At 41.1% G+C, this 27,233-nt stretch overlaps 1 protein-coding gene across 4 annotated transcripts in view; it reads left to right on the top strand.

The window, feature by feature from the left end:
* Positions 1–27,233, top strand: part of MKLN1 (muskelin 1) — a 105,052-nt gene that overhangs the window by 7,801 nt on the left and 70,018 nt on the right. For 2 of the 4 annotated variants that reach the window (XM_064421672.1, XM_064421671.1), the window contains exons 2-6: positions 6,366–6,435; positions 13,948–14,090; positions 15,496–15,584; positions 21,394–21,503; positions 25,269–25,461. In XM_064421672.1, the coding sequence (XP_064277742.1) occupies positions 6,366–6,435; positions 13,948–14,090; positions 15,496–15,584; positions 21,394–21,503; positions 25,269–25,461 (605 nt within the window). Of the gene's footprint in view, positions 1–6,365; positions 6,436–13,947; positions 14,091–15,495; positions 15,585–21,393; positions 21,504–25,265; positions 25,462–27,233 lie in introns of those variants that run through there. The other 2 variants (XM_064421676.1, XM_064421677.1) reach the window with 2 other exon arrangements.

Here is a 27,233-nt window from a genome sequence, read left to right as displayed (position 1 = left end):
TGCTTCCAAAATATAGCACAGGGAATTCACATAGATGTGTGCTAGACATTGCTTTCCTCTAATCTACTTAAAAAGGGTCTGTCCTGTCCCAAAAAAATGCTTTTGGAAATGAGAAGTGAGCAGTGCTGAAGTGGGCTGCTCCAGCAGAACTGTGGAAGATTTGGAAAGTCCAAGTTTTTGTGCTGATTGCTGGCTGTAGAAATCCCTATGTTCACACATGATCCAAACAATTTTCAAGCTGGACAGGAGATTTTCTCAAAATGAAAACTTGCTGTCCAGTGGTTGTGGGTGGTGATGTTTTAAACTCTGGAGGATTTTACTCCAGTATTTTATCTCTTGGCTACAAATTCAGTCAACTGAAGAGTGTAATCTCTTCATCTTTATCCTTGAGTCTTGGAGGGTAGAATTCATGCTATTCTTGGTCTTTTTATTAAACCAGGGATTTATTTCTACTCAGGGAGTCTTCTGGTATCTTACCTAAGCTTGGTTAAAAGGCAGGAATTCAAATATCCTCGTGTGCTCAAATGTCCTTATTGAGGATAATGATATGTACAAGTGGACATGTATAATATGTGTACAGGTAATAATATGTACCAGTGAACACAGGGTATGAAATGAGTAAAAAAAAACTGCATCAGATGATTTTATAATCACTGAGGTCACTAATATCACTGGCATTTTAAGTTATTCTTACTCTTTTTCTTATAAAAAACCAGACATTAATCAAACTACATAGAAAAGATCTGTTTTAGTGATCTAACAACTCTTAAATTTAAACCCAAAGGTAGTGCAGAGAGAGAATGAACCTTGGTAATTTTTCAAGCGTAGAAGATTCTCAGCATCACTTAGCAGTGAAATTGCTTCTAAACTATAATCCCTGAATGTTGGGACAATTAGGCTGGTAATCATCTGTGATGCGTGAAGTTACTGTGGGTACCAACTTAAGTAAATAAGCCTGACTTTATTTTTTCTCCTGTTTGTTTTTCCTCTGCGCTAATACTGATATTCCCAGCCTGGAGCTGGGAGCTCTTGCCACCAAGGATTTGAATCTCTCAGTGATACAGTCAAAAGTTTAATCTGTGATTTAGGGTTGTTGAGTGTCACTGGAATAGAAGTTATTTATCGGGCTCTGATAATTTGGAAATGACCTAGGGGATGGTTAGATGGGATATCAGGAAGGTATTCTTCACCAAAAGGGTTGTCCAGCCCTGGCTCAGCTGCCCAGAGCTGTGGTGGAGTCACCATTCCTGGAGGGATTTTAAAGACACGAGGATGTGGCACCTGGGACGTGGTTTAGTGGTGGCCTTGGCAGTGCTGGTTTAATGGTTGGGCTTGGTGATCTTAGGGCTTTCCCAACCCCAAGTGATTCTGCAACTTCGTGCACTACACTGCTGCAGTTTTAGTCACTATTGTTACTATTTAATTCCTGTCATGTCTCCAGGAAGAACTGATGAATCAAAAAAGTCTTGTTTTAAAGTCTTAACTAGATGGGGGGAGTGATAAAAAATACTTCCTATCTTGCTTTACTGGAAATGTCTGTGACAGAGTCATTTAGCATTTAAGAAGAAGTTAGGTTGGTCTGACAGTGATGATAGGCACCTTAAAAAACAAAGGCAAACTTTTCATTGAAAAAATTGAGAACATGATTTTAACTGGGCTGTTTCTGGGCCAGAGCTAAGTAATGCCAGATTTGTTGACCAGTATAGTCAGCTGTGATCTGATGAATATATTTCTGTAAGATTTCTAAATTCTTCAGTTTATTTTTGCAATGCTGTATTTACTAAGCTATTTTATTTTTATAGGAATAGGTTTATAATATACTGGATGACAGCGTGAGCACTTGAAGCAGAATTGAGCAGAAAGTTGGCCAATCTTGTGACATTATAATATTTAAAACTGTGCTCCTGTGCATGTTCTACTCAAACTTAGTTTTGCTATGCAAGAGGTTAAGAAGTTCTGTATTGTAAAAAAGCAACCCCAAAACGTCCCACTTTTTTCCTCAATGGATCTGCATAATAACTTCCCGTTTTTACTGTTTTTCAATCAAGGAATTTCTATGTCTTTACATCCTTCTGCCCCTCTGAGCAGAGAACTTTTCCAGCGAGAAGGAGAGAAACTGTAGCAGAACCTTAAAAGTGTTTTTGGACTTGCTTTATGGGGGCAGCTGTAGGTTCATGCAGATTTTCAAACATTGCAGCCAGGTAGTTTGAAACCAGCATGGCTTGTAGCGAGTTATGGGAGTTGCAGGAGAAAAAATACCACTATATTTCTTTGTGTATTTCTTTCCAGATCCATTGGGTTTTAGGTGGTAAGTAGGTTTTTTTTTTTCCCTGTTTTTCTTGGTTAAGGCTGTGTGTACATTCCAGTGTCTAGGCTGGGCAGGATTATCTCCATGGATGCTTTCTGCTGGCTGCTGTGAGGGTTCTGCATGTTTGGAATAGTTTGGTCCACCACGTCTTACAGTGGACTCAGTGGAAATTCTAGTCCGTGTATTCCAGTTGCTGTATTCTTCCCAATCTCTTTTGGGATGGTTGTAGGAAAAACTGAAAGAATCATCACTTGGACAAACCTGGAGCAAGTATTTAGTCCATTTCTAGGCAGTCTGTGTTTTCCTAGCACTCCAAGTGCCTTTTTGCAGTGTAATGGCATGGTAGCTCTGTGGTTTAGAAGAAGAGAGTCTGAATTCCAAGTCCTCTTAGTAAAGCCTGTGCCCTTTCCTGCACAGCTGCTCTCTGAAGAGCCATATGAATGTGCCAAGCAAAGAGAGTGTTTGGGATTTGTTTATTCTTAAAGACTTGTTCCTAAACTCATGGATTTCCCTAATAGCAGCTCCATGAAAATATTTAGGTTAGATGCAAATTATAGCAGCCTTAAACCTAATTTGCAGCATATTCTGCAAAGTCATCTTATTTCTCCCTTTCCCACTGGAGCAAAGGAAAGCTCTCCCTTAGTGGCTGTCGTGCCTGAACCCACAGAGCTCTTTGCACAGAGAAGTTCCCAGGCATGGGGACGTCTCTGTCATTCCAGCAGAGATCAGCCAACAGTTGGCACAAAGGATATGACCGTTTCTGGATCGGTAAAAGGAAAAATTATCTCCTTCCAGCAGTTGTGAGACCAGTGTCTGCCTGGGTAATGAAAAGAAACTTGCTCCGTGCTCTGCCAAGAGCTTTCTGCATGGAACCATCCACTCTTTAGTGATGGGAATGCTTACAGTGAGGCTTAGCTGCTGGGAGCTGTGCAGGCAGCCAGGTTAGGAAATAAGGCACACCAGGGCTGCCTCTGCAATTGCTTGTGATGTTAATAAAATGGCCCTTCCTGCTTTGCTTTTCATAGCAGAGGTGCTAAAATTCTAAAAGCAGGGGTCGAAAGTTCTAAAAGAGGGTGTAAAGTTCTAAGCATCCAGAGTTCCAACATCACGTCATCTCATTTTTTAGTAGATTCTTTCCAATGGGAAGGGGGGATTGGGAGTTCACTCCAGTGAGAATCCCTTGTCCCAATCCAGCTGCTCATCTTTTAGTCCCAGTTTGTGCTGGTGCTGGTAGGAGCTGAGCTGGAGAACTGATCTGACAAAAGAAGTTATTTATGCAAATCTTTATTATAGCTGCTGGTGTAGGGAGGGGGAGGATCCTTTGCGAGTGGGTGGGGTGGTCCTTTTGGCAGTGTTGTAGATTCGTGCTAGACTCGATCTTGTACCCACAGCTGATGAGAAGTTATCTCAAACCACCTTTAATTGGTTGCTTTTTTTCACAGGAAAAGCTTGCGTAAAACCATTGGTACTTGTGGTAGCTCAAGGGCTTACAAATACCTTTTTTAATGTCTTGTGAAAATTACATGGAAAGTCGTTGTGTTAATGGAATTTTCACTTCTAAAGTTTCTCAGATTTTAATCTAGGTGTCATATCTGCAAAGCCTCCCTCCGGGTACTGTGTAGGAGTTTTGTGATGTCCAGAAAAAGGGCTTTACATGGAAAAAGGCATCTGCTGTTAGGACATGCATTTGTTTGTTTCTTATTGCCTCACGGCTGCTGCAGTGCTCAAATTCCTCCAAGTCCATAAATTTTCCTAAGCTGTTATGGTATAGCTTTGTACACATGAACTTCTGTCTTCAATGTTTGTTCAATCTTAATTAATTAATAACCTACATACTTTAAACATTTCTAACTCCATTGATGCTGCTATCTTTATCTTTCACATTTCTTTTTAGCCTTTATTTTGTGTGAGCTGCCTGTCTCTTTTCTCTCTGTGGAAGGTTTTTATCTCGTCTAGCTGTAGTGATTGAAATCTTCCTTGGTTGTGGCAAAACTGATCTTTGACCTGGAGAAGCAAACAAATCTGCTTCTAAAAATATGATATTTGGGATCTGTCCCAGGTACAAAATGCCTCTTTCCAGCTGGGCATTATCTGACCATGCAGCAGTGCCAATTCCTGTGAGTGTTGCTCAGTGTATGAAGAGTTTATTGTCTAATGTTTAAACAAATGTAATGGAATCATAAATAAAATTTATTCCGTAGGGTAACTTGTCTTCTTGTGTTCCAGGATTAGGATAAAGTTCCATAAAGGAGAAAAGCCATACAGCATTATCTGGTTTTATCTGCCTTTGTATCCCTAAAGTATTTAATATAAGATACATATCTTTAAGTTTAGCATTTTTTTTCTCTCCAGATGCTAAGAGCTGTCAAGAATTTATTAAATACCATGTCTTGCCTGTGGCATGGTACAGGAGACTGCAGGTGACTCTTCTCAAGAGAAGTGTCTTGTGGTTTCTAATGGGGACTTAGCTTTCAGACTAACAGCTTTTATTAGAAATTTGTGTCTCAGTTCCCAAATTCTTCCCTTTGCTTAGATCAGTTTGTTTTGTCCCAGTTGTTATTAAAGCCAGGGCCAGGTTTTCTCTTGTAATTGAGCCTCTTTGCAGTGCAGATGATGTTGTTAGCTGGATGTTGAATTATGTAGAGCCATGTTTTTATGTTTGATGGGGTTGGAGCAGAGGGCAGTGCTGTTCCATTGCATTTTCCCAAGTGGGGATGGCTGAATAAAGCAGCCACAGACCTGGGTTGGCGCTGTGTTAATAAATGCTGTGCTATGATGGGAATCAGCTAAAGGGAGGGAGAACTTCGGTTTTATTCCTGCACTGTGTGAAAATCTGGAGGTGTTCTCCAAGCCTGTGGATAGACACAGCCACTTGGCCAGCTCTCAAAAGTGTTCAGATTTAAGAGGCCACCCTGGTGTGGCTCCTGGCTGTCCCTTGTCCCATCATGGGACTGCCTGGATACCGTTGCTACTGCAGTGATTTTGGGCTGCCCAGTGTGGAAAGAGCCAGCTGATTTCTGTCTGGTAATGCTCAACCTCTGACTTAACCTCTTTCCCTTTGGAGCTTTCATTGGAGTGCTTTTTCCTCCAGCCCTTTGTAGTAATCCAGATGCTCGTGTTCTTTTCCTCCTACACAGCAGATGGAGATGGCAGAAGCCTTTTGATGACTGTTTCCTTCTTTTTACATAAGTTTTATGAGCTGACGAGTTCGTTTGTTGGAAGTGGTGGAGCTCACAAGCCCTGTCCAGCAGGTGGTGCATTGTCACCTTGCCAATAATTATATATATTTTAGGGATTTTTAGGTTTGTTTTTTTTAGTTTAATCTGGGATGTGAGCTTTATTGCATGGTTATAGAAGAGAAAGCAGATGTGTCATGTCACTGTCATGATGAATCTCTTTTCATTTTAGCCAAAAAATAACTATTTTGAATTTATTAAATACCTAAGTATTGTACTGTTTCAAAGTGAAGAAAGCAAGTAAATTTTGCTGGTTGAAGAGTTGAACTTCTACTTTTTTGTATGTTGTTCTGGGCTTGTAGCTCGTGAAAAATACTTGTTAAAATTTGGCATGGCTCTGGTGGTCATCTTTCTGTGCTCCGGGAAAGCTTAAGTGGGTTAGCAGCCCTTTCTCTCCCTTCCAGTATTGCCTGTCTACTAAAGGAGGGTTTTTGGCTCACTAACCCTCCAACTGCTCATCATTTTAACCTTATTGAAAAGTTCTTACCCTACTGAGGTGTATAAGCCCATTTTTTTCCACTTCATTACAGACTTAAGCCTATGTAAATTCATCTGTTTTACATTTATGTCACAATTTTTTTTTTTTAATTTCGCAACTTGGAGCTCTGTTTCACAACCACAAAGCTGGAAGGCGTATTTTGATGGGTCCTGTAAAATAGCAATTTAGAAAATCTTTAATAAAAAAGGAGGAGAACCTGAGTCTGTACCTAATGATTTAGGTAATTGCATGAGAATGCTACTGGTCTGAATGTACAACAATTTATTGGAGATGTAAAATATGCAGCTGTTACTTAAATGACTTTTGGCTTCTTGTTTCTTAGGAATATCTTGGTGGATAGACCAAATGATCAGTCCTCAAGATGGTCTTCAGAAAGCAATTATCCTCCCCAGGTAAGCTCCTGAATCTGTGCTGCTCTATGTAATGTAGGCTGGGTTTTTATTTTAAATGTGGGCTGCTGCTATTGACATCAACATATTTATAGGCTTCCTTCTCTGAGTAAAATGCAGGTTGTTGGTACATGAGATATTTACATTTCCAGCAATTTGTGATCCTTCTAGAAGTGCTTCATTGCGGGGGAAGTTTCAGGTTTCCTCCTTGGCAGTCATGGTCGTGCTGGAAATAATCAAACCTTATGGTGAGATTAAGCTGCTAATGAGGCGTGCAGGTCCCCCTTTGTCAGCACTACTGGAGGCTGTTGTAGGTTCTTGGCCTTGAATCCCAGATCTGAGGAGCTGGTATTTGTTTCTCCTTATAGCACGTTCAGCAATGTGGCCTCTGGTTAGAGACCCAAATGTCACCTCTTCTGCTGCTTAAGCACCTTATTAAAATAAGATTTGTATTGATTTTAGCATCTAATTTGCTTTCTCGCTATTATTAAGGTTGTTAGATTATCCAGAATATTCTTTTCCACTTTTTTTTTCCTCCAGTGAATGTTATCCTTCTCTCTGTGTTAGAGCTGTACCTTATTACTCTGGCATGTTTGATCAGCTTCTGTGTCTCTTATGCTGCTTGTTTTCAATTCTTTGTTTAAAGCACTGATACACAGCAGAGTGACTTGCACTGTGTCCCTCTCATGCAAAGTTCTGCTTATCTATTTATTTAATCCAAGTATTCCTCATGAGTGAAATCTCACAGGATCTTTCTCCAGGTAAATCTTGCTGCTTTGTCTTGGAGTTGTGTTAAAGGTCCAGAGTCTGCAGTGGTGGCTCCCTAGAGCAGCAGGTCATCTGCTGCCACTGAAGAGCTTTCACCTGGATTTTCTGATCAATCCTCTTGTGTCATTGTGTCTGTAAAATTAGGTTTTTGGGATTTTTAGAGGAGAAGGAAAGGTATCCTTTGTATTCCTTAAATCTAATTGTGAAGACTGATATTGATCCTCTTGATGCCTCTGTGCATCTACTGCTCTTTGAATTTGATTATTTTACTTATTTATATTTTGATAAACAATGTAGGATTTTAATCCATAGCCTGAAGCAGTTTAGTCTATCTAGGAACTATGGATTGCAGGGTAATGAGTATTGAGCATGGATTGTATCCCAGCCTGTGCCATCCTTTACCTTCTTTTATGCAGGAAGCACATGTTTTTCTTGGGGTGCTTTTGTTCCCAAGGCAAAGTTGGTTCATGGTGTGTCTTTGGACTGGGTTTTTCATCTGAGATGTGTTCTTATTTGTCGCTTAAATTCACTCTTGCATTTTCTGAGCCATCCTGAATATTCAGTCCTTTTAAAAATCTGATTCTGGAATGGAAACACACCTCCTGTAAGTGGATGCTTTAGAATATTCCCACTTTATACTTAAGGCTGACAAGGAGTGATGCAGGTTATACTCAGACATGTAGATTAAGCAGGGATTAATTAGAGTGGCAGACTTCTGTACAAACCACATGAGCTTGTTAAAGAGATGTCTTCCAAAAATTTCATGTGTACGAGTCGTGACCTGAATGGAGATACTATTGCAGAATGACTTGACTCCAAACGTGGGGAGTTGGGCACTGCTCTGCATGCTAAGCAAGGCATTTAGCCCAAACTTCTTGGTAGGAGAGAGATGAATTAACACTGGCATTGTCTACCTCTGTGTCACATACCAAGACATACATTAGGTATCCAGAATTAAGGCCTGGCTTGCAAAAAAAAAAAAAAAAAAGTTCTCATGTGGCAACTGAGATTAGCAAGACAGTATTGGAGTTTTATTCTCTTACTTAAAGACAAAACTAACAGAAAATGTAGCTGTCTGGCTGGAAAAGACCATGTTGCTGTATCCTGTTGCTTGAATCTTTGTATCTAATAATAAGAATATAAAGTACTGTGTAGTTGCTCATGTGTTCAGCAAATCCAATCTTTAGCACTGAGTAAGAGAGATGATGTATTTGCAGCGCCTTTATGCTATATAAAGTACTATATACTGCAGCTAATTCTCATGTTTCTAATCTGAGTGTTTAATTATTCATGTTAAGCATTTTTTATGATTTAATTTCTCTGTTGAAAAATCAGCTGGAAAGAGGAAGTGGGGAAAATCTGCAGAAGAGTCCTGTGTGCAAAGAGTGAAGTTTTTGTTATTTCTGTGCATACAGAAGCAGTTCCCATTTGTGTTGTCTCATATTTGACAGATGAAAGACTCCAGATTTGGTTGCATTTTGATTGAAATAGTTCTTGCACCTTGTCCATTGAAAGACTGCCAAATTAAATGCAGGAAAAACATTTATATAGGTGTTTTGCTTCCTTGTTCTTTTCCCAGTGGCTGAAGTTGTTACAGCAGAATCTTAGCTTGGAAAACTTGAGTTGAAACAGTGGATGACTGAATTATAAGTGTGGTGAGGAGAGAATTTGGGAAAAAATCAAGTTGAATAGTTCATATTCCAAATAAATGTTGATTTATACAAATGACTTTTAATCTCTGGAGTAAACATCATGGATCCTATTGGAAATATAGCTGGAAAGCATTTCATAGGTGCTGTGTTGGCAGCTCTCCATTTAAAAACTGGTCACTCGTGCAGTGACGCACTTGCTTGAGTGTGTGGGTGGCCATTATGGTCTGGACAGGAAGCAAACTAAAACTCAGGGAAATAAAGCTCTCCTTGTTCCAGCTTTATTAGCTGAAACCAGGGCTTAGGCACAGCACAAGAACTGATGTCCAGCGTGCTCAATGTGAGATATTTTAATAAGCTCTGCAGCCCTGATCGCTCATGTTTGTCTTCTCAGTGCCTCACCTTAATGCCAGGCTTTAGCAATTCCCTGCTGAGGTGATGATGCTGTGCTGGCTTAAGGGTAAAAATATGAGTGAGTCCCTAAACATTGGTTTATTCCCTTCCCTCGTTGACTGAAACAAAACCTTTCCAGGCACCTTTTCTTTCAGAGCACGAATCAGAAGAACACAGGCAAAACCATCAAGATGTGTTCAGAAACTCAATGAAAATGCAGTAAATGTGCTAAGGTCCATAGCAAACCTTTTTAAAAGGAGAAAGAAAATGAAAGTGGAAGTGTAGGCACTTGAAGTGCTGCCACGTGACTATATTTAGTAAAGGGTTTGCCTGGCTTCATGGGTATGGTAGAGTTAAATAATTCCCGTGGCCACGAAAGCCACCAGTTGGTTATGAATGAGTGCCAGTGAAAGGAAATACATCTGACAGCTGTTTTTCTGTTTATTAAACTAGATATCTTTCTTGAGTCTTGAAATAGATGACCCAGAAATTGTATATTTAATAACAAACCTGTTATGTAGTAACCTATTCAGGCAGGAGAGGGCTGATGGTTCTATTTTTATTGCTGTTCTCGGCTTACATTGGAAGTGTGAAGCAATGAGGCTGGTGATGCTGAAGACCATGGCCCTGTCAGAAAGGCTCATTCTGATGATTCCAGTGATGGTCTAATGTGGAAGACTGTGCAGAGCACTTAATTCCCATGAGTGGCTTGATTAATAACATGTAGAACAAGAGCATAGATTTTTATTTAGCCACCAACTTAATTGCAAGAGCAGTCAAGATGTTTGTGTTGTGGACAAGGGGATCCCTTGTTATTTTGTTATTGTGTGGGTTTTATTTTTACATGCAATGCAAGTTTCACTGTTCCCCTAATCAAAACATATGCTTGAACAGAACTGGTTGAAGAGAAAGAAATTGGTAAAAGATTGTGTGACTCCAATTGTACAGGCAACTTGTGTAGTGCAGTTTGGAATCTAGTTCAGCATATTTGGTCACAGAATCAATTAGGTTGGAGTAGACCTCTGTGATTGGAGTCCAACCCTTTACCAATCATCACCTGTTAAATGCCACATCCACTTGTTTCTTAGACACCTTTAGGAATGGTGACTGTCACCTGGTCCCTGTACAGGTAATTCCAGTCTTGTGGAATTGTGAATTTTGAACAGTTGAAGATCATATGCATAAAGTTAGTGGCATTGTCCAGACAGTTGGTTTCAGTTTTGCATCTGAAGACCAGTTTTCCTCTGATTTCCATGCTGCTGTGTAGATTGTATCAGGAATTAATTTAAAGTACATTAATAAAATTTACACTCTGTTGTGTGATGCAGCAGCCTGCATATGGTTGTCATTAAATAGTAGCACAGACCAGAGCTTTGAAAAAGTTTGGAATTTGCTGCAGCTCCAAGTGTGACAAGGCTGGACTTGCTTTTTTGGGGGGTGCACTGTAAGCAGCTGTTGGGGTGCTGAAGTGCCATGTGTGACTTGCTCTGCTCTTTGTGCATGTTTGCTTACAGATATGTTGAATCAGAAGCCAGAAGTTTTCCTCCTCTAGTGCTTTATAGCATTTTTTTGGTTAGTGTTGTGATCTGACTCCTAACAACTGGGCTGAGGTTTCTGCTCAGTCATGCCAGTTAGTGTCTGTGTGCCATGTTCTAATGGACAAACACTTCAGTTATAATTTGGATTTTTGGAATACTGCATGAATACGTGGACATTAAATGTACTGATGTTACTCACAGCAATAAAATGGAAAAAGTGTCAAATATCTTGATGTATTTGCCTGAAATCTCATAGACTTGTTCTCTTTCCAGGTTGAATAAATCACTTGATCCTACAGACACTTCTGTCACATCTTTTAGAGCTACAGAGAATAGTCTGTCACAGCTAAAATCCTGGTAGCAGTCCAAAAATATCCATGCAGCCAGCTGTTAGCAGCTCTTGAGGCAGTGTGTTTTTTCAGGATCAGTGAGGTTCATAGCTGGTACCCACACAGTGGCAGTGGTGTGTATTTGTATAGAAACCCAAAAAGTACATCTCTGTGTTTTTACATATATCATGGAATTACAGCATAGTTTGTGTTAGAAGGGTCCTTAAACAACTCATTCCAAGCCCCCTGCCATGGGCAGGGATACCTTCCACTAGACCAGGTTGCTCCAAGTCCTGTCCAGTCTGGCCTTGGACCTTCCTGGGATGGGGAATTCACAGGGTCTCATCACCCTGACAGTAAAGAATTTATTCCTAATAGCTAATCTAAATATATCTTTTAGTTTCAAAGTCTTTCAGTTTGATGTGTGTGTATATACATTATAAACCAGAAAAACACATATCTAGGTACAGGGTTTTATAGCAGATCTGTCCTTTGTTTCCATGTCAATCAGCAGATAATTCACAAAAAAAGGTGGAGTTTAGCTTTTGTGCTTCTATTTTCTATAAGTCTGCATGACTCAGCAGGTGGTGGGATGTGTGGACGTGGGAAGGAGGGCAGCAGAGTTCCCTCCCTATCTGTAGGGTTAAGAAATCACTGCTGGCCATGTGGAGTAATTGCTGTGCCTCGTTCCCTTCCAGGCATAAAGGATTTAACTGCAGTCCTGGTTTTCTCTCCTTTAATTTAGGGTAAGAATTGAATAATGCAGGATGACGTTTGTGCCAAGTTTTTGCAAATCTTGTGTGGTGCTTGAGAAAGTATGTGTTCATGGCCCAGGCATTAGGTGTGGGATTCCAGCAGGATTAAGAATTGCAATTGCTGGTAGTGCTGGCTTCGCTTTTCCAGCTTTGGGAGAAATCTGCAGCGAAGATATGATGGTGTAGGAGGAGTTCTTAGACATTGTGTACTGTCTGTTCTGTATGGGAATTTTGGCAGCAGGCTGTGCCATGTATCAAGTGCTGCCTTGCTCATTAAAGGACCGTCCTTTTGCTCATCCTTTCCTTTCTTCTCTTTAGAAAATCAGTTTTCTCTATAGAATTTCAGTGGGGTTTTTTCCTTGAAGTTTGGGAAGTACTTTGAGACAACAGCATGGCTTCCATAAATGGCAGATTCTGACATTTAGATGAATGGTGTTCTTCACAAAAGTGTTTAAAAAGTATTTGGAAAAGCACTAAAGTGTTCTTCTGTTGTACCCTCACAGTGGCTGCTACTGGTTTATTTTCTTAATTTTGAAAAAACTTGAGATGCTGGAAGCATCTTTGACATCAAGTCTGCTATTAGTGCCTATCAAGTCTGCTATTAGTAGCTATCCAGTCTGCATCCTTATCTGTAACTGCTCTATGTACAAGTATTTCTGTGAATCTAAGCTTTTTGTAAGTGTAGTAGGAACCAGCCATTGAGGTCAAACCTTTATCCTGGTGCTCTCCAGTGCAATATCAGTACTGCTCCTAGACTGAGAATTATTTGCTTTATAGGGCTGAGAGAAAAAGAAAAAAAAAAGATTGAGAACTAAATGGATGAGCAAGTTTTTTCTGCTGCTCTCTGAAAAGTTACCTTTGTAGGGTAAGATTGCCCTGCTGATGGAGTTGTCTAGGATAGTAGATACTCTCCTAAGATATTTAGCATAGGAGATACTACTCAGGATCTGCAGAAAGCAGCCACACTGATGCAAACATCTCTGCTTGATGCTGATGAAAGACCAAAAGTCAGGCATCAAGCCTGGCTTGGCAGTGCTGCTGCTTGGAGGACAGGGCCACCAGCAGAGCCTGCGGTGGGAGGTGTCCTACAACGTGCTGATCTGCTTGAGCTGGAGCCCTGATGACAGGGCTTTGTAACAAAATCCAGCACCATGAGTAATTGTCATTCTGTGCTTTGCCTCTGTGGTGCACTGCTTATTTCTGAGAAATCAGGGAAAAGAGTGAAATACATTGTTTTCAGATACAAAACTTCATGTATTCTTCAAGGTGAAAAAAACCAAGGTGTCTCCAGATTCTCCCAAGAGCTGTTTGGTAGGGGAAGGTACTTGGTGGTGTCTGATGAATGGTGCAAGTGCTTCCCTGCTCCTGCTTTTCCCTGGGAACAGATCTCTTCCTCCAGCAGTGCTGGTGAAGCTGGTAGCTGTGGCCTGAGTATAAATAATCTGACTGCTCATACACAGATTGTGTCCACCCAGTGTGAGAGGAAAGCAAATGTTCACAAGGGAGAACATTTTCATCATTTTCCATGTAAAGCTCCTTTTCTGTAATTAAGTGGCTCAGTTTTATTTGGGATGGTTAATAAGCAGTTGGTTCCTGTGTTTGCCACACACCAAACTTTGTGTTCAGTGGTTGAACAGCATCAGCCCAGAGAGGAAAAGTAATTTGATGTTCTCTTAGCATGTGGAACATACTGTATTTATCTAATTGTGTATTCAGTTTAGGTTTCATTTCAAGCTGTAGTGGGCGTTTGAATCTTCACTCTCTGTAGTTTGATCCTATTTGCCAGATTTCAGGAAGTCTTGAGTCCAACTTAAAGAAATGTATGTGAGCTCTGAATAGAATTGCTTGGCATAAGTAGTTCAACCAAATTTTTTTCCTAGGTAAACTGATTTTAAAATAGTATTTTTAAAAAACCTTTCCTTCATTCCAGGACCAATGAAAAAGTACCATAATGGGGAGGTTTCAGCTTCACTTTCATTCTCTGGCTTTGTAAACTGAGTATTTGGAGGCTGTAATGTTTTTCCCTTAGTGTGTTTTGCAGCCTTGGCTTTAATATTCAAACTCACTGTTTTCTCTTCCACAGTATTTGATTCTGAAGCTTGAAAGACCTGCCATAGTCCAGAGCATCACATTTGGCAAATACGAAAAAACACATGTCTGCAATTTAAAGAAGTTTAAAGTCTTTGGTGGGATGAATGAGGAGAATATGACAGACCTCTTATCCAGGTAAGACGTGATTCCATCAGCTCTGGGAATCATAAAGGCTGGACCAAAATTTACTTCCCCCTTGGTTCCCCAGCAGACACGTGGCCAGCCGTGGGGCAGAGCTGTGGCTGTGACCCTGCCATTGGCTGCCCTCGTGTTTGTGATCAGGTCAGAGAGCAGCAATCCCAACGCTCGCTCCAGGAGCCTTCCTTATCCTGCTCTAACCACAGAGGGTGTGTGGAGAGCGAGCTCTTGGGGATTTGGAAGAGCTGAGTGCTGGGTGCAGCGTTGCTGGATTGCAGTTCCTTCCTTCCATGTGCTTGAGGCGTGGAAGAAATGATTCCCCAGGTGTAGGGGACTTTGAAGTAACTTTTAAAAGCCCAAGTAACCTCCCCATGCCAAAACCCTTATTGAAGCCTTAAGATCTGAACTAGTCAGCTGATCTGCCTTTTCCAGATGGGTAAATAAATCAATTAGGCAAATGGAAACCTGCATTTTCCTTTGTTTAGCTGGATTTCATAGAATTGTACTCATAGGGACTAAAAAAAGAGCCTTTTGGCTGTTCAGGTTATCCAGAACTTCTGATTAGTTGCTAATGTAAATTTGTGAGAGCCTTTTAAGGAGTGTGCTGTTTGAGAAAGGGAAATGAGAGTTAAAATCCAGGAGTACAAGAAAAAAGCTTAGTAAGAACTGGTGTATTTTGGGGGCCCTACAGAAGAGAAGTCCATCTCTAGGGGTACATCATCTGTAGTCAAGCAGAGTAGCCACAGACAAACATGGGAAATTCTATGTTGCAAGAATCATTCAAGACTATATAGAATCTATTTACAGCCCTTCCCACGCTTTTGCCCTCTTTAGATAGATCTGTCTTGAAATTTGCCTTTATTGCTGTTACAACTGTGGGGGGAAAAGTCTTTTAGTATCGCAATAATTATTGGCATTTAATGTTGTTTCACTTCTGCTGAAGTTTAATGAAAATCCTCATTTTGGGACCTGCACTTGTATTTTCAGTAAAAATGGATGTAAGATTTCTGATAAATTATACTAAATATTTGATATTTTTAGAAAGCAATGCCCATAAATGAATCACAAAGCACTTTGTCAGGGTGATAATTTTGAGATCTGATCCATCCCCTCTTGAGAATGGAAGAGTGCAGTTCAGCACATCAGGAGCTGAAGTCTCAGGGTTCCAGGTGCAGAGGAGCAGCACTGATTCAAAGCCAATTCCCTCCCAAAATCCCAGTGCTGCCTCCCAGGGAGGCACAGGTAGGTGGAGAGCAGCCCAGGCCTCGGTCCAGCACGTGTACTGATGATTCAGAGTGGTGTGAAACAAGCTGCGTGTTTCAGGCGTGACCTAGATTGCATTTATTAGCTAGTCCTTAAATATAAGGTAAGATTTAGTAACCTTATTTATTTTTTCCCACAGTGGCTTAAAGAATGATTATAACAAAGAAACATTCACCTTGAAGCATAAAATTGATGAACAGATGTTCCCCTGTCGATTCATTAAGATAGGTAAATGCATTTTTTCAGCATTCTGAGTAGAAAATAATCTCTTCTGATACTCGTGCCTGTCTTGGCACTTGTGACTTCATTGTACTCAGGCACAGTATCTACAATAGCTGTTCCATTTCATCATCTTTTAGGCTGGTTAGATTGGAACACAGTGAAGTCCTGTTAATAAGAAATAGTAGCTTCATAATTTAGATCCTGGGGAGTGAAAGCAAAATAGAGCAATTTTCAGAAATACAGCTGTTGAGTCAACTAATTGCGGGAGAAGCTGCTTACTGTCCTCCTATGAATTGCTGTATAGAGCTTTAAATAAATAACTAAGCTAAAAAGCAGTACAAGTTTCCATATTGACAGCCCTCAAGTCTGCAAAAGCTTGAAAAGTTTCATTCTCAAACACGGTTGCAACACGTAAAGCAACAGCAGAAGCCTCCCTTGTTCTCTCCCTGCTGCTCTTATCACAGTGTCTCACTCACCTCTGGCTAAGGATGACACCCAGGAGCAGGGAGGGGTTGTGCCCCTGGTGTCTGCTTTGGCTGGGGCAGGGTTGGGGGGTGCTCCCCAAGGCCAGGTTCTGGGATGTGTGGTGGGAGCAGGTGAGGATATCTCTTCCTTGCTTTCTGCAGGCCCGAGAGAACAAGAGCCTTACAGTTGTTGGATTTAATCCAAGGATTTGGAGCCTTTCAGCTTGCTCAGTAAATTTATCTTTCCCTTCCTACCTACTGAGATAGTACAAGAATGACTGGGATTAAACTAGCTGTTTAAGGTTAAAAATAGAGCAAGGAGGTAGTTGCTGAAAAATGAGATGAGATCCTGTTGGCTAATTTACATGAATTTAGGAGTGTTTTGATGTGTTGGGTAATTCCTTTGCCAAGACTCTGATGATAGTGGCTGTGCAGGGGCTCCCCTCTGAGGCCTTTGCCCAGTGTGTTCTTTCTGAATCTCCTCATGTTTGTCAGGAACTGAAAGCTTCAGGCTGGGAATCCAGTAATCATTTGTGGGGTTTCCTGTTCTTAGAGAAGCAGAGGATTTGGTTGTTCACTGGGCTGGTTTCTGGCTGCTACTTTTGGAAGCAACTGTAGGGCTTGGCTTTAGGAAACCTCAAGAGTAGCAGAGGAATCAAGTTAAAGGTTGACTACATCAGGGAAGTTAAATGAATTTTTAAAAGCTTTATTTTTTATTTTTATTCAGAAGCTTCCAACATTAAGTTTTTGGAAAATGTTATTTTTCAGTGGCTAAAAACTAGCAAGTAGTTCTGGAGGGCTAAAGGGGCCAATGGAAAGATTTCTGGCTGCTTCTTTGGATGTGTAAATTGTATTCCAGGAAAGTGTGTTCTGATGAAATGAAGTGTAGCCGTGAGTTGAAACTTGTTATGAAAGTGAAATGCTGATTAGTTCCCATTACCAGGACGTTTTCCTCTGAAATTACATCAGTACTTTGTTTTCTTGGGATGGGATCTTCATGTAACACTTTTCTCAAGGGCATGTAGTGATAGGACAAGAGGAAACACCCTTATCTGAAGGAGGGTAGATTTAGATTAGATATTATGAGGAAATTCCTGATTGTGAGGATGGAGAGGCCCTGGCACAGGGTGCCCAGAGGAGCTGTGGCTGTTCCTGGATCCCTGGAAGTGTCCAAGGCCAGGTTGGACAGGGCTTGGAGCAACCTGGGATAGTGGAAGGTGTCCTTGCCCACGTCAGGGGGATGAAGTTGGATGCTCTTTCAGTTGCCTTGCAACCCAAACCATTCCATGAATAAACATTATTATCTGCATTAATATTAGGTTTGCATTGAGCTGCCACTTCCACTGGTTACGGTTTGAGATGAGATTTCCTTTATCTGTAGCTTTTCATTTCCTGAAGCTGTCTGTCATGAAAAAATTCCTATGCTAAGACAGAACTGGAAATGGTCTTTTCACCTAAAGCCATGAAAGCCTCTGGTTGATGGCTGGTGTCATTTTGTTGATGAAGTTGTGAGAGCATTTTTTGCTGCGAAACAACTGCAAAACACTGTTACGAAATTCTGTTATTTTTCAGATTCACAGCTTGAAAATGTTTTGAGTTTGTTAAAATTTCCAAGCTGCTAGCCAAAGTAACTCAAAATTTCAAGCACCATGCTGTGTTCCTTGTAACAGTGCCAGGAAACAAGGCCAAAATCTGCCCTTTTGGACTCTCGGGGACTGACACGGCGAAATCCCGCTATCAGTGAGGTTTGGGGGTTCACAGCACTTGCATCAGGAATGGGCTTTAGGGTTCCACAGGTCAGCACAGGGACCTACAACAGCACTGTCAGCAGCACAGCAGTGGGGTGTATATGGGGGCATGGGGCAGGAGAAGCCATGGGCAGATCCAGGAGAGGGGAAAGTTCCTGCTCCAGCCTCCATTGCTCACATAGCAGAGGAATTTTCAGGCTCATAAAACGCAGAAAGAATAACCTCTCTGCTTTGGTCAAGAAAAGCCTTACACTTCTGTTAGTGTAATTACTTCAACTGCAGTTCCTGAGCACTGAAATGCTCAGTTGTGCAGGCTTTTTAACTTACTTGACAGGTAATTTTTACATTTCATGTAGTTCCTCATTAAAGAACTGGAGAGAGAGAAGAAGGTATTTATCAGGACAAAATATCGAAGAATAATCTTTTTCATGTCTGTGAGCTTTGTTTCTGGCTCTGTTCTCATGATTCCTCCAAGCAGAGATTTTTCTGTGCTGTGTCCTTGAAAGCAGAAGGTGTAAAGACTGATTGCCATGAAAGAACTTGAAAAATACCAGGTGTAATTCTCATTGCAGTTTGTTGCTAGTATGGGATTTGGTAACTAGACTTCAAGATTTTTAGGCTTTGATAGAACAAAAATGAGGGATACTTTTTTAATGGCTATTTTCTTCATTTTGCAAGTGTACCTGTTTGTATGTCTGCCTGTAGATGAGGGACACAGAAATTAGCTTGAGAGAGGTATTTAAAATTGTGTTTAATACCTTTGCTATAGCTTCTCTTCTATAGAGTTGCAGTCCTTGTCTAGGCATAGCTATTATTGAGAAGTATTCCCTAAAATTATCCATGTATGGATTAAGAGGTGTTTAAGTGATTCAAATACCTTCTGTTTCTCAGAAGAATATTGATTTTTTTTTTAAAATTATTTTTCCTCTGCTGAGCCCCTCTCACTGTGGAGTGACAATTCAACTGTTCTGAACAGTTGCACATTTCAGGATGGATTGCTGTGGTGCCTGCAGGAAAAACATAGTGAGGTGTTTTTTTGATAAAAAGTGGAGGAATTATATATCTTTAGGCCTTCAGCATCTTTGATTGTAGTACATTTCCATCTCAAAGGTGTGCAGAAAAAAATGCTTCTGTGCTGCACTTAGTGCCTCCTCTTTCCAGGTATAAGTCAGATTGTGGGTGCTCTAAAAGGAGATTTTTCTGAAGATCTGAGCACTCCTATGGAGGCCTCAAAAAAGAGAGGGCAGAAGAAAGGGTGAGAGGTGTCTCCTGGGAGTCAGGAAAGAAGTTCAAAAATGTGGAGGTGATCTAGCAGAACACTTCAACTTGCCTAACTGGAACAGAAATTAGATTTCAGTCTCAAACTTCAGCTTTGTTTCTTTTCCTGCTCCTATGGAGTCAGGTTCAGTTTTCTCTGCCTGTGCAGTTCTGGGAAAGTGTTTTCCTTCCCCTCTCTGTACACCTTAATGTGCTTTCCTTAGAAAAGATGATTGCACCATGAAAATCTTGCTGTTAAAAATCACCATTTCTGGTGTTTTGTTTTTTCCTTTTGGTAAAAAAGGCTGTTGGAAGCTCTGAGTTAACTGTGGGGAGGACAAATGTCAGTAATTTGATAGCTTTGCTTTTTCTTGTGGTGGGAGCTGCCCCAGATTCCTGTGTACATCCCAATAACTTCTTAGGGGTTGTAGTTAGCATCAAAGAGAGGAGAGTGAATTGTTATTTGTTTCCTGAACTCATAGAACTTTTGAGAATTGCTGAAAAGAAATAGAGGTGGATAGAGAAGGTGATAATACTTCAGTTTGGAAGTTGGCCTTGGGTTTACCATCAGCAAATGTATGCTCTTGGCCCATTTCAGGTGGTCTGTGGTTTAGTTGAACGTTTCAGTTCAGTGAGCTGTTGGATAGACTTTGATGTTTATAGCTGACCAAATACCAAATTTAACCTCATTTTGGTCTGGTCTGTGTGTTCAGGTCTGAGGACAGACCAAAGCTGCTACCCTTAGATGTGGTATTTTGCCAGACTGCTGCAGTAATGGGTAGGATATCCGGGACCCAACTTGAATTTAGCAGCAGTCATGTTTTATGGTGTTAAGTTACTGTATTGGCAGCACTCAGCTTCTGCAGGGGATGAAGGTCAGCAAGAGGGAAATTTCCTGGGCAGAGAATGTGGAATGTGGATGGGAGACAGGTGACTCTTGGTTTTTCTGACCACCTCACTTCTCTCTTCTCTCCACAAACATATACCTACAAGGAACTGCTCTGAAAGCATCATGCTGTGTGCTTAATAATCCAGTTGAAAAAAAAAACTGTTTGAAAAGATGCTTTGAGAGCTGTAAAATAGAAAGTACCTTCTTAGGGATATTAAAATAATTTAGGAGTCATATACAAAGTCTCTTTGGATCTTGATTGTTCCCAGAAGTTACTGTGCATCTTTAGCAATAGGTTTGTAAATACACCCTCTAAAACTTAGAAAATCATGTGTTTGAACATGTGCCTTGTGCCCAAACACATTGCAGACAATCATAGATGTGGCTTGTTTGAGTTATATATACTTTATAACCTGTAAGAGCTCAAGAGCAGCTTTATGATGAGTTTGGGGTTTTTATTTCCTCAAGGAGTAGGTCAGAAAAACGTGAGTTCAGCAGGTTAACCTCAGTGGTATTTCATGGTGCCTGTTTCAACAGGCAATTTTTTAGTAGCAAAAATAATGGAAGGGAGGAGGTGGTGGACTCCTTGCTGTTGCTGGTAACTGCTCATTCAACTTCAATACTGTCTTTTCCTGTTTATCAGTTACAGTCAAATAAAAAGGAAACAAAAGTATTTGAAATGAAACCACTCAATTTCACTGCAGTTTTAATGAGTCAGAGTTCACACACAAGTTTTCTGGGGCTTGGAGTTGCTTCAAAAAGCAGAACCAGGTCTTAACCTGCAGAGTAACCACAAAATCAGTGCAAGGCCACAGATATTAACCCAGAGTGGTAGAGAAGCCATAGGTGAGAGGCTGTACTGTGTTTCATGGGTCTTTTAGTATTTCAAGTCCATTTGTTCCAATAGTCAGATAAAATAGTATCAGCAAAAAAACCTGCACAGATTAAATAAAGCTTTTAAAAAAATAGAGTTTTTAAGTTAGAAACTGACAGTTATCCCTCCCTCGCTCCTCCACAACTTGCAGATGTTACTAATTTTGCAAAATTTAAAATACCCAAGCTTCTTGTCTTCACCATTAGGGAAAATAATTGTTGCTGACAAATGGGGAAATAAATGTACTATGAGGAGCAAATACTGTCGCTAGTATGCTCGTGATTCCCATCCTTGTCAAAGCTTGTTGCCTCTTGGAGCTGTTTTTAATGATAGTGTTTTTGCTCTTCTGCTTAAAGCAAGCTTCTGCTTTGTAATGATCTGCTGTGTTAATGTTGCTCAGCACAGGTTGTTTTAAATGACAGTTTTGAACATGATGTATTTGGTAATTTTCCTAAGCTAAGTTAAATGAGCTAGAACTTAAGTCAGAAACACTGAATTTTGTGTAAACTTTAAAATAATTCTGTTGCAGTAGTGATTGTTTGATGTTTATGCATAGTTTTTCTCCTTTTCCTTTCTTCTCCAGTTCCACTCTTATCGTGGGGACCTAGCTTCAATTTTAGTATCTGGTATGTTGAACTAAATGGCATTGATGATCCAGATGTGGTCCAGCCGTGCCTCAACTGGTACAGCAAGGTAGGCCTGCATTTTAGATGCCTGTTTCAGAATCCTAGTTTCAGAATCTTGTGAAACTTCTCTTACTGGAGTGATGTGACCTTTTCATTCCTTGAACATCAGCAATTAAAACAGCAAACATGCATAGTTGGAACCACATGGCTGACTTTGACCCTAAGGGAAACTCTGAATTTTATCTGTTTGTTCTCTTTGAAAAACCAACAAAACAACCCCAAGAAACCCCATAACCACCAGCAGCACCCAAAAAGCCTGACAGGTAGACATCACAAGAAGGGAACACTGAGCCAAAGGGGACAATATTAGTAAAGTATTAGTATTTGTACTGGAAGGGAAATGAATCTTAACAAAACCAGATTCCGTTTCTCCCTCTTCTTGCCTTTTGATTCTTTTAACTCCAGTCCGTGGAGTCCAGAACCTTTTGAGTTACAGATGCATCTTTTGTTACAGGGTATAAAAATGACATTTTTTTAAACAGAATCCTTGTTGGTATCTTGCACTTTAGGTATTTCCCTCTTACTGTCTTTTTGCTGAATATCCTGGAACCGAGTGGGGCTGGTGCCACTGGACTGTGAGATGAGATGATTTATGTCACTTGTCATTTCATAGACAGAAAGTTCAAGGGGTTCCAAACTTTATTTTTATAAGTTGTATTTAATTGAGTATTAGAGATGCCTCTCCTGTGGGAGGGAAGTGCACACTGACAACCAGAACACATTTTATTGGTACATTTTGTGCTTTGGATCCTCTGGAACAATTAATGAAACTCATATTGTGTTGCAGAGAAGACATCCTTCCCAGCAGAGTAGGACTGAGTAGTGGAGCAGTGTATCTCTGCTTCCAGAAGGAAGAACTTAGCAGGGGATAGAGATTGTGTGTGGTTAGTTCATGGTGCTGCCAGAGTGGTGAAGATGATGTGTGTGACTGTGGTGTCTGGCTCGTGCCCATTTACACCAACATCATGAGCTGCTTTGTGGAGGATTTAAATAACCAGCACAGTGGAAGTTGTCTGGAGCTGCTTTATGGTCCAAGTGGTGTTGTGGTCATGAGTCAGCTGATGATGGATGTCCAGTTCTGAAAAGTCCAGTTGACGGAAGCTGCTGGTGGTTTTCCTTTTGCTGGCTCTGCACGTGGTGGCGTGTCTGGCAGTTTGGACCAGTTGCTGCAAGCAGGAAGCTCTGATTTTTATTTTCTTTTTTGGTCAGGAGTTATGCAGTGATGATGTCTGCATCTGTTTTGTTCCATCTTATCCCATGGAATCGGCGCTTTTCCTGGTCAGCATTGTGTGTAAGGACAGCTTCTTCAAGGGGTGCCAGCATTGTTCTCCTAAAGCTTGGAGCCCCAAAAGAAGCAGTGTAGAGACTGAGTCATGGTGGTGTGAGCTCTGCTAGGATCCACTGCCAAGTTTTTGGTGATGAGTGCATGTGTCACTGATGTTCTCCTCTCTCACAGAGAGGCCGCTGTTGCTGGATCCATGGAGAGGGATGTGCTGTCCCATATTTAGGGAAAGGCAGAAAGGTTGACCTGTTTCTTCCAGTTCTTTGAGAGGGTGGGAATATTTTCACATGTGTTTTTGGAAATCTCAGAGTCTTTGAAGTGTAATAATTCTACACTGCCTGCGACATCAGATGAAAGGAAGGTTCTATACCATGTTGCCCTTCCTTTTTGTTTTGTGCCAACAAAACCTCCCTCTCCTGTGGGGAGTGGAGCTGGGGATAATGGATAAGGACTGAAACATTCCTCAGGGCTTTCTCCTTGCTGTCCAGCTCAGCCTACTGCTTCTGAACAGCCTTAGCCCTTTTTCCTGAGGAGGGTAAAAAGCACCTAAGAAGGGGTACATTATCACTGGGTACCACTTCTGATAATGAGCAGATAAGTATTTTTAATTCTATGAGTGTATTTGACAGGGTTGATGTCTTAGTCTCATGCTCTTGTTACGTTTTTAACCATAGGAATTATTTACAGATTCAGATCAAAGCTATTATTTGGGTTGTCGTCTCTTTAAACCTGGATGACAGCATTTAAAAAGGAGCCTTTTATATACTTTTTATACACATTTTTTGCTTAAAGCAGGTTTTTACATTTAACTTCTGAAGTACTACTATGGTGTCACTTGAATATAAAGTTCTATATTGCATCAAGTGGCCAGACTCCATCCAGGTAATTCCTGGCTATCTAAGCCAGGTCTATCAGTCATGAGAGGCTCAGTGAAAGGGAGGAGGTACCCTCTGTCTCAAGTCTGCATTTTGTCTGATTTCTAAACTGGAGGATCTAAAAATGCAGAAGCTGGTAGTTACTGGTGTGCAGCTCTACTTTTGCTTGCTATCCCTTTGAACAAAAAATTCTAATTTGGTTTTGGCCTTGACTCATGCAAGTGAGTATTTGCTTAGAGAGTGTCTTAGGCATCTCTTGGAAAGAAAAAAAAGGAGTTGTTTTTTGCCAGTTGTGCTGTAAAACTGTTTTAGCTTTAATAATTCTTTGCTGCAGCCTTGCATTCTTATCGGTACATGTCCTTGGCCTTTATGTGGGCTGGGAACTGGTTTTCTAAAAATGCATAGTTCTGGCTATTTGCAGCTGTGAAATACTGATGGATTAAGAACTAAAAATACAGCACATGGCCGTGTTTCTTTTTAGCCGCTTGAGTTTGAGATTCTTGCTATCGAGCCATTCTTTTGAGAGCATTAAATTTTGTCAAATGTCAGTGTTAGTTCCAGGTTTTCAGAAAGATTCTGTTCATTTAAATACTATAAACTTCACTTTTAGCAGTAGTGTCCATTTAGGAGTAACATCTTTTGTCTGTAATTTAATCAGTCTTATAGATGCTTAAAGTTACATTTGCTTTTTACCACAGTAGTTGTGTGTTAAAGATGGAAATGGAGATTTTTTTTTTCTTTAATGCCTTAGAATTTAGGATTGAAAAGTCTATTTAAAATAAGTGTTTCTTCTACTTATCAACCTGAAAATCTGTGTTTCTTACACATCTTGTTAGCAGCTTTGAAAATTGTAGCTCTTACTCAGAGTTTACTACTCCCTTGTGTGTCTGTGCCAGGATGTTTGACCCAGCGTGGGTTTTCTTCACCTTTCTCACCCCTTCCCACAGCTGAGTGGGAGATGGGCAGCTGTGGCTCCATTCGTGGTGTGAAAGCAGAGGTTCTGCTTCAAGATGCAGGAGAATATTTAGAAGTTAAAACTTTGGTGTGCACAGAAATCCTTGGTGCTGCTGATCCCAAACCCTCATGAACGCGCAGGATTTGGGGTCAGCCTTCTGCCTTTCCGTGGCAGGAGTGTTGGTCATTGCAAGTATTCCCATTCTCACAGCTTTTTTTTTTCCCCTTCTGCTTCTAGAAAAGCTGTGACCTACTTACTCTTCTAAATTATTTTGTTATGTAAGAGTCATACAATCAAATTATGTAACGCTGATAGCGAAGGCTTTTTCCTGCTCTGTGCTTCGTGTAGGCCTCGAACAGCAGGGCCAAGCAGATGGGGGGGAAATAATGGTCACCCCAGAGATCTGGGACACCATGCACTCTCTTTCTTGTATGCTTATTAAATTGGATGATACCAAATTGTATAATTTCTATACTGTTGGAAAGTAAATGCCTGCACAGCTTGTAATGTCTCTCACACAGCCTTCCTCCATGAGCTCGCGAGCTGTTTGTGCAGCGTGGATAACAGATCCTGTCTCTGGGCAGGTTCACAGATAGCTGCCAGCAGTGCTGGTCAGAGGAAAAATCTCCATGTCTCAGAGGTTTTCTTGTGTTCCAGTAGTACCGTGAACAGGAAGCCATTCGCCTTTGCCTAAAGCATTTTCGGCAGCACAACTACACCGAGGCTTTCGAGTCGCTGCAGAAGAAAACCAAGATTGCTCTGGAGCACCCCATGCTGACAGACCTGCACGACAAACTGGTGTTGAAGGGGGACTTCGATGCTTGTGAAGAACTGATAGAAAAAGCTGTGAATGGTAAGAGAATCAGAGGAAGTGATTCATTAGTTTGAAAAAAAGTGCATTGAAATATTACCTTCTTTTGAATGTTAGTGTGCTTAGTAGTAGACTTGGCAGGTCCGTGTGTTGTTTCATTTCTAGTGTGCTGTCAGCTTTTGGACTTGTGAGTGTGTGTGTGATGAAGGATAAAAATTCATGAAATCTGTTATCACTGCTACTTTTGGAGTCACTTTCCCCAGAGATGACAAGGCAGTGCACTTGAGTGGGTAAAGAGAAGTTCTTCATGTAAGTGTTGGCAAGCCGAGGGTGGGCTTAAACTGTCAGGAAAGTCACTGGAATGGTGAGCAGGGAAGCAGAAGACTGGAGTTCTCAGTGGTGATCTGGATCATGGTTTCTGGTTGGAGCTCACCACTGAGTTGGTGTTCAGGCAGAAATTTTCAGCTGTGTTTGGATGAGGATGCTCTCTTTGCTTATGGGGAAGATAATCCTTGGACAATTGTGTGGAAGTCAGTGACTGGAGGCAGAGCTTGTTTTCCTTTGCAGAGTGGGACCTTGGCAGGGCAGTCAGTTTCATTGGAACTGCTATTAATTTTTTACTTGAAAGCTTTCTACTTAAAAACACGGTGTATAAACAGCTCTCAACTCCTAAAAGGAGGGAGATGTACTTTCTGTTGATTGAATGGGATACAGAAAGAGTGAGGCTGTTGCACTGAAGTGACTCTCAAGACCTGTGCAGCAGTTTTGGATTGCAGTCTGTTGAAACAGAGGTGCTCTTGGCTGTGGGTGTAGAGCTTTCTGACTTTGTGCAGTCACTCATCATGGGAGACTTGTACTGGTGTAAGAGGAAAACTTTGTGTCTGATGCCAGTAGAGTTAGGGACTTAGTGAACCAATTTCATGGATAGCTGGCGCCAGAGATGTTATTCTTTAATTCTGGGCTAATCAGTCATTTTGTAATGCTTTGGAAAGATGCCGGTGTACCTGCTTGACTCCCATCAGTGTGGTTTGTACCACAAACAAGCTGGAAGTGGTTCTCAGAATGTGATAGAAATGGTAACTTGGAAATCAAGGGTTGTCTTCCATGAAAACCCACCATCTTTTTGTGACTAAGATGTTCAACTGAGCACAGTTTTAAGGAGCTTATTGCAACAGGTCTTCTGAAACTGCAGTAAGTAGTTTTCTATGGCTTTTGCTCAAGGTTTGTCTTCAGACAGAGCAGTGAAGACCTGCCCTGTGTTGAGCTCCCTGAGCAACTACAAGTGTTGAGACTGAAAATTGCCATGTTCATCCTCACCCTCCCAAGACAGCGGAGTGTTGGCTGGGCTGGGAGTGTGAAGAGCTTCCTGCAATGCAGGGGCATTTTGCATCTGGCAGCTTCCTCCTGAATTATAAGGGCAAGGGAGGATTGCAGGCTGGAAAAGCAGCAGGGAGCTGTTTCTGTCTGTGTCTCAAAGACACGAGTGCCTGGAGGGAGGTGATGAGCCCACCATGATGCTGCAGCAGCCAGAGGAGTGCTGTGTGCTGATGGTGATGATTTTATCATTGCCTCGCTCTGCTGCCTTGGCCATAGCTTAATCTCAGTGCCTGGAGGCTGTCCTCTTTCCACTTCATTGGAGGCTGGAGTGGAAATGATTTCTTGAATGGAATTTCACTCAACGTCTTAGAATGTGCTGAAAAAGTACTCTCAAAAATGGAAGTTTTTCTTGGGCGCTAATGAAGTGAATGTTTGTAGCCTCATTTTTTTGAGCTCTTATATCTTAATTTCTTTTACTACTTAATGTTTGCTGAGAG

The sequence above is a fragment of the Passer domesticus genome, chromosome 5 (assembly GCF_036417665.1).
Source record: "Passer domesticus isolate bPasDom1 chromosome 5, bPasDom1.hap1, whole genome shotgun sequence".
Taxonomy (NCBI): Eukaryota; Metazoa; Chordata; class Aves; order Passeriformes; family Passeridae; genus Passer; species Passer domesticus.
Note: the sequence above shows the minus strand (reverse complement) of the source record. Positions and strands in the feature narration are given on the sequence as shown.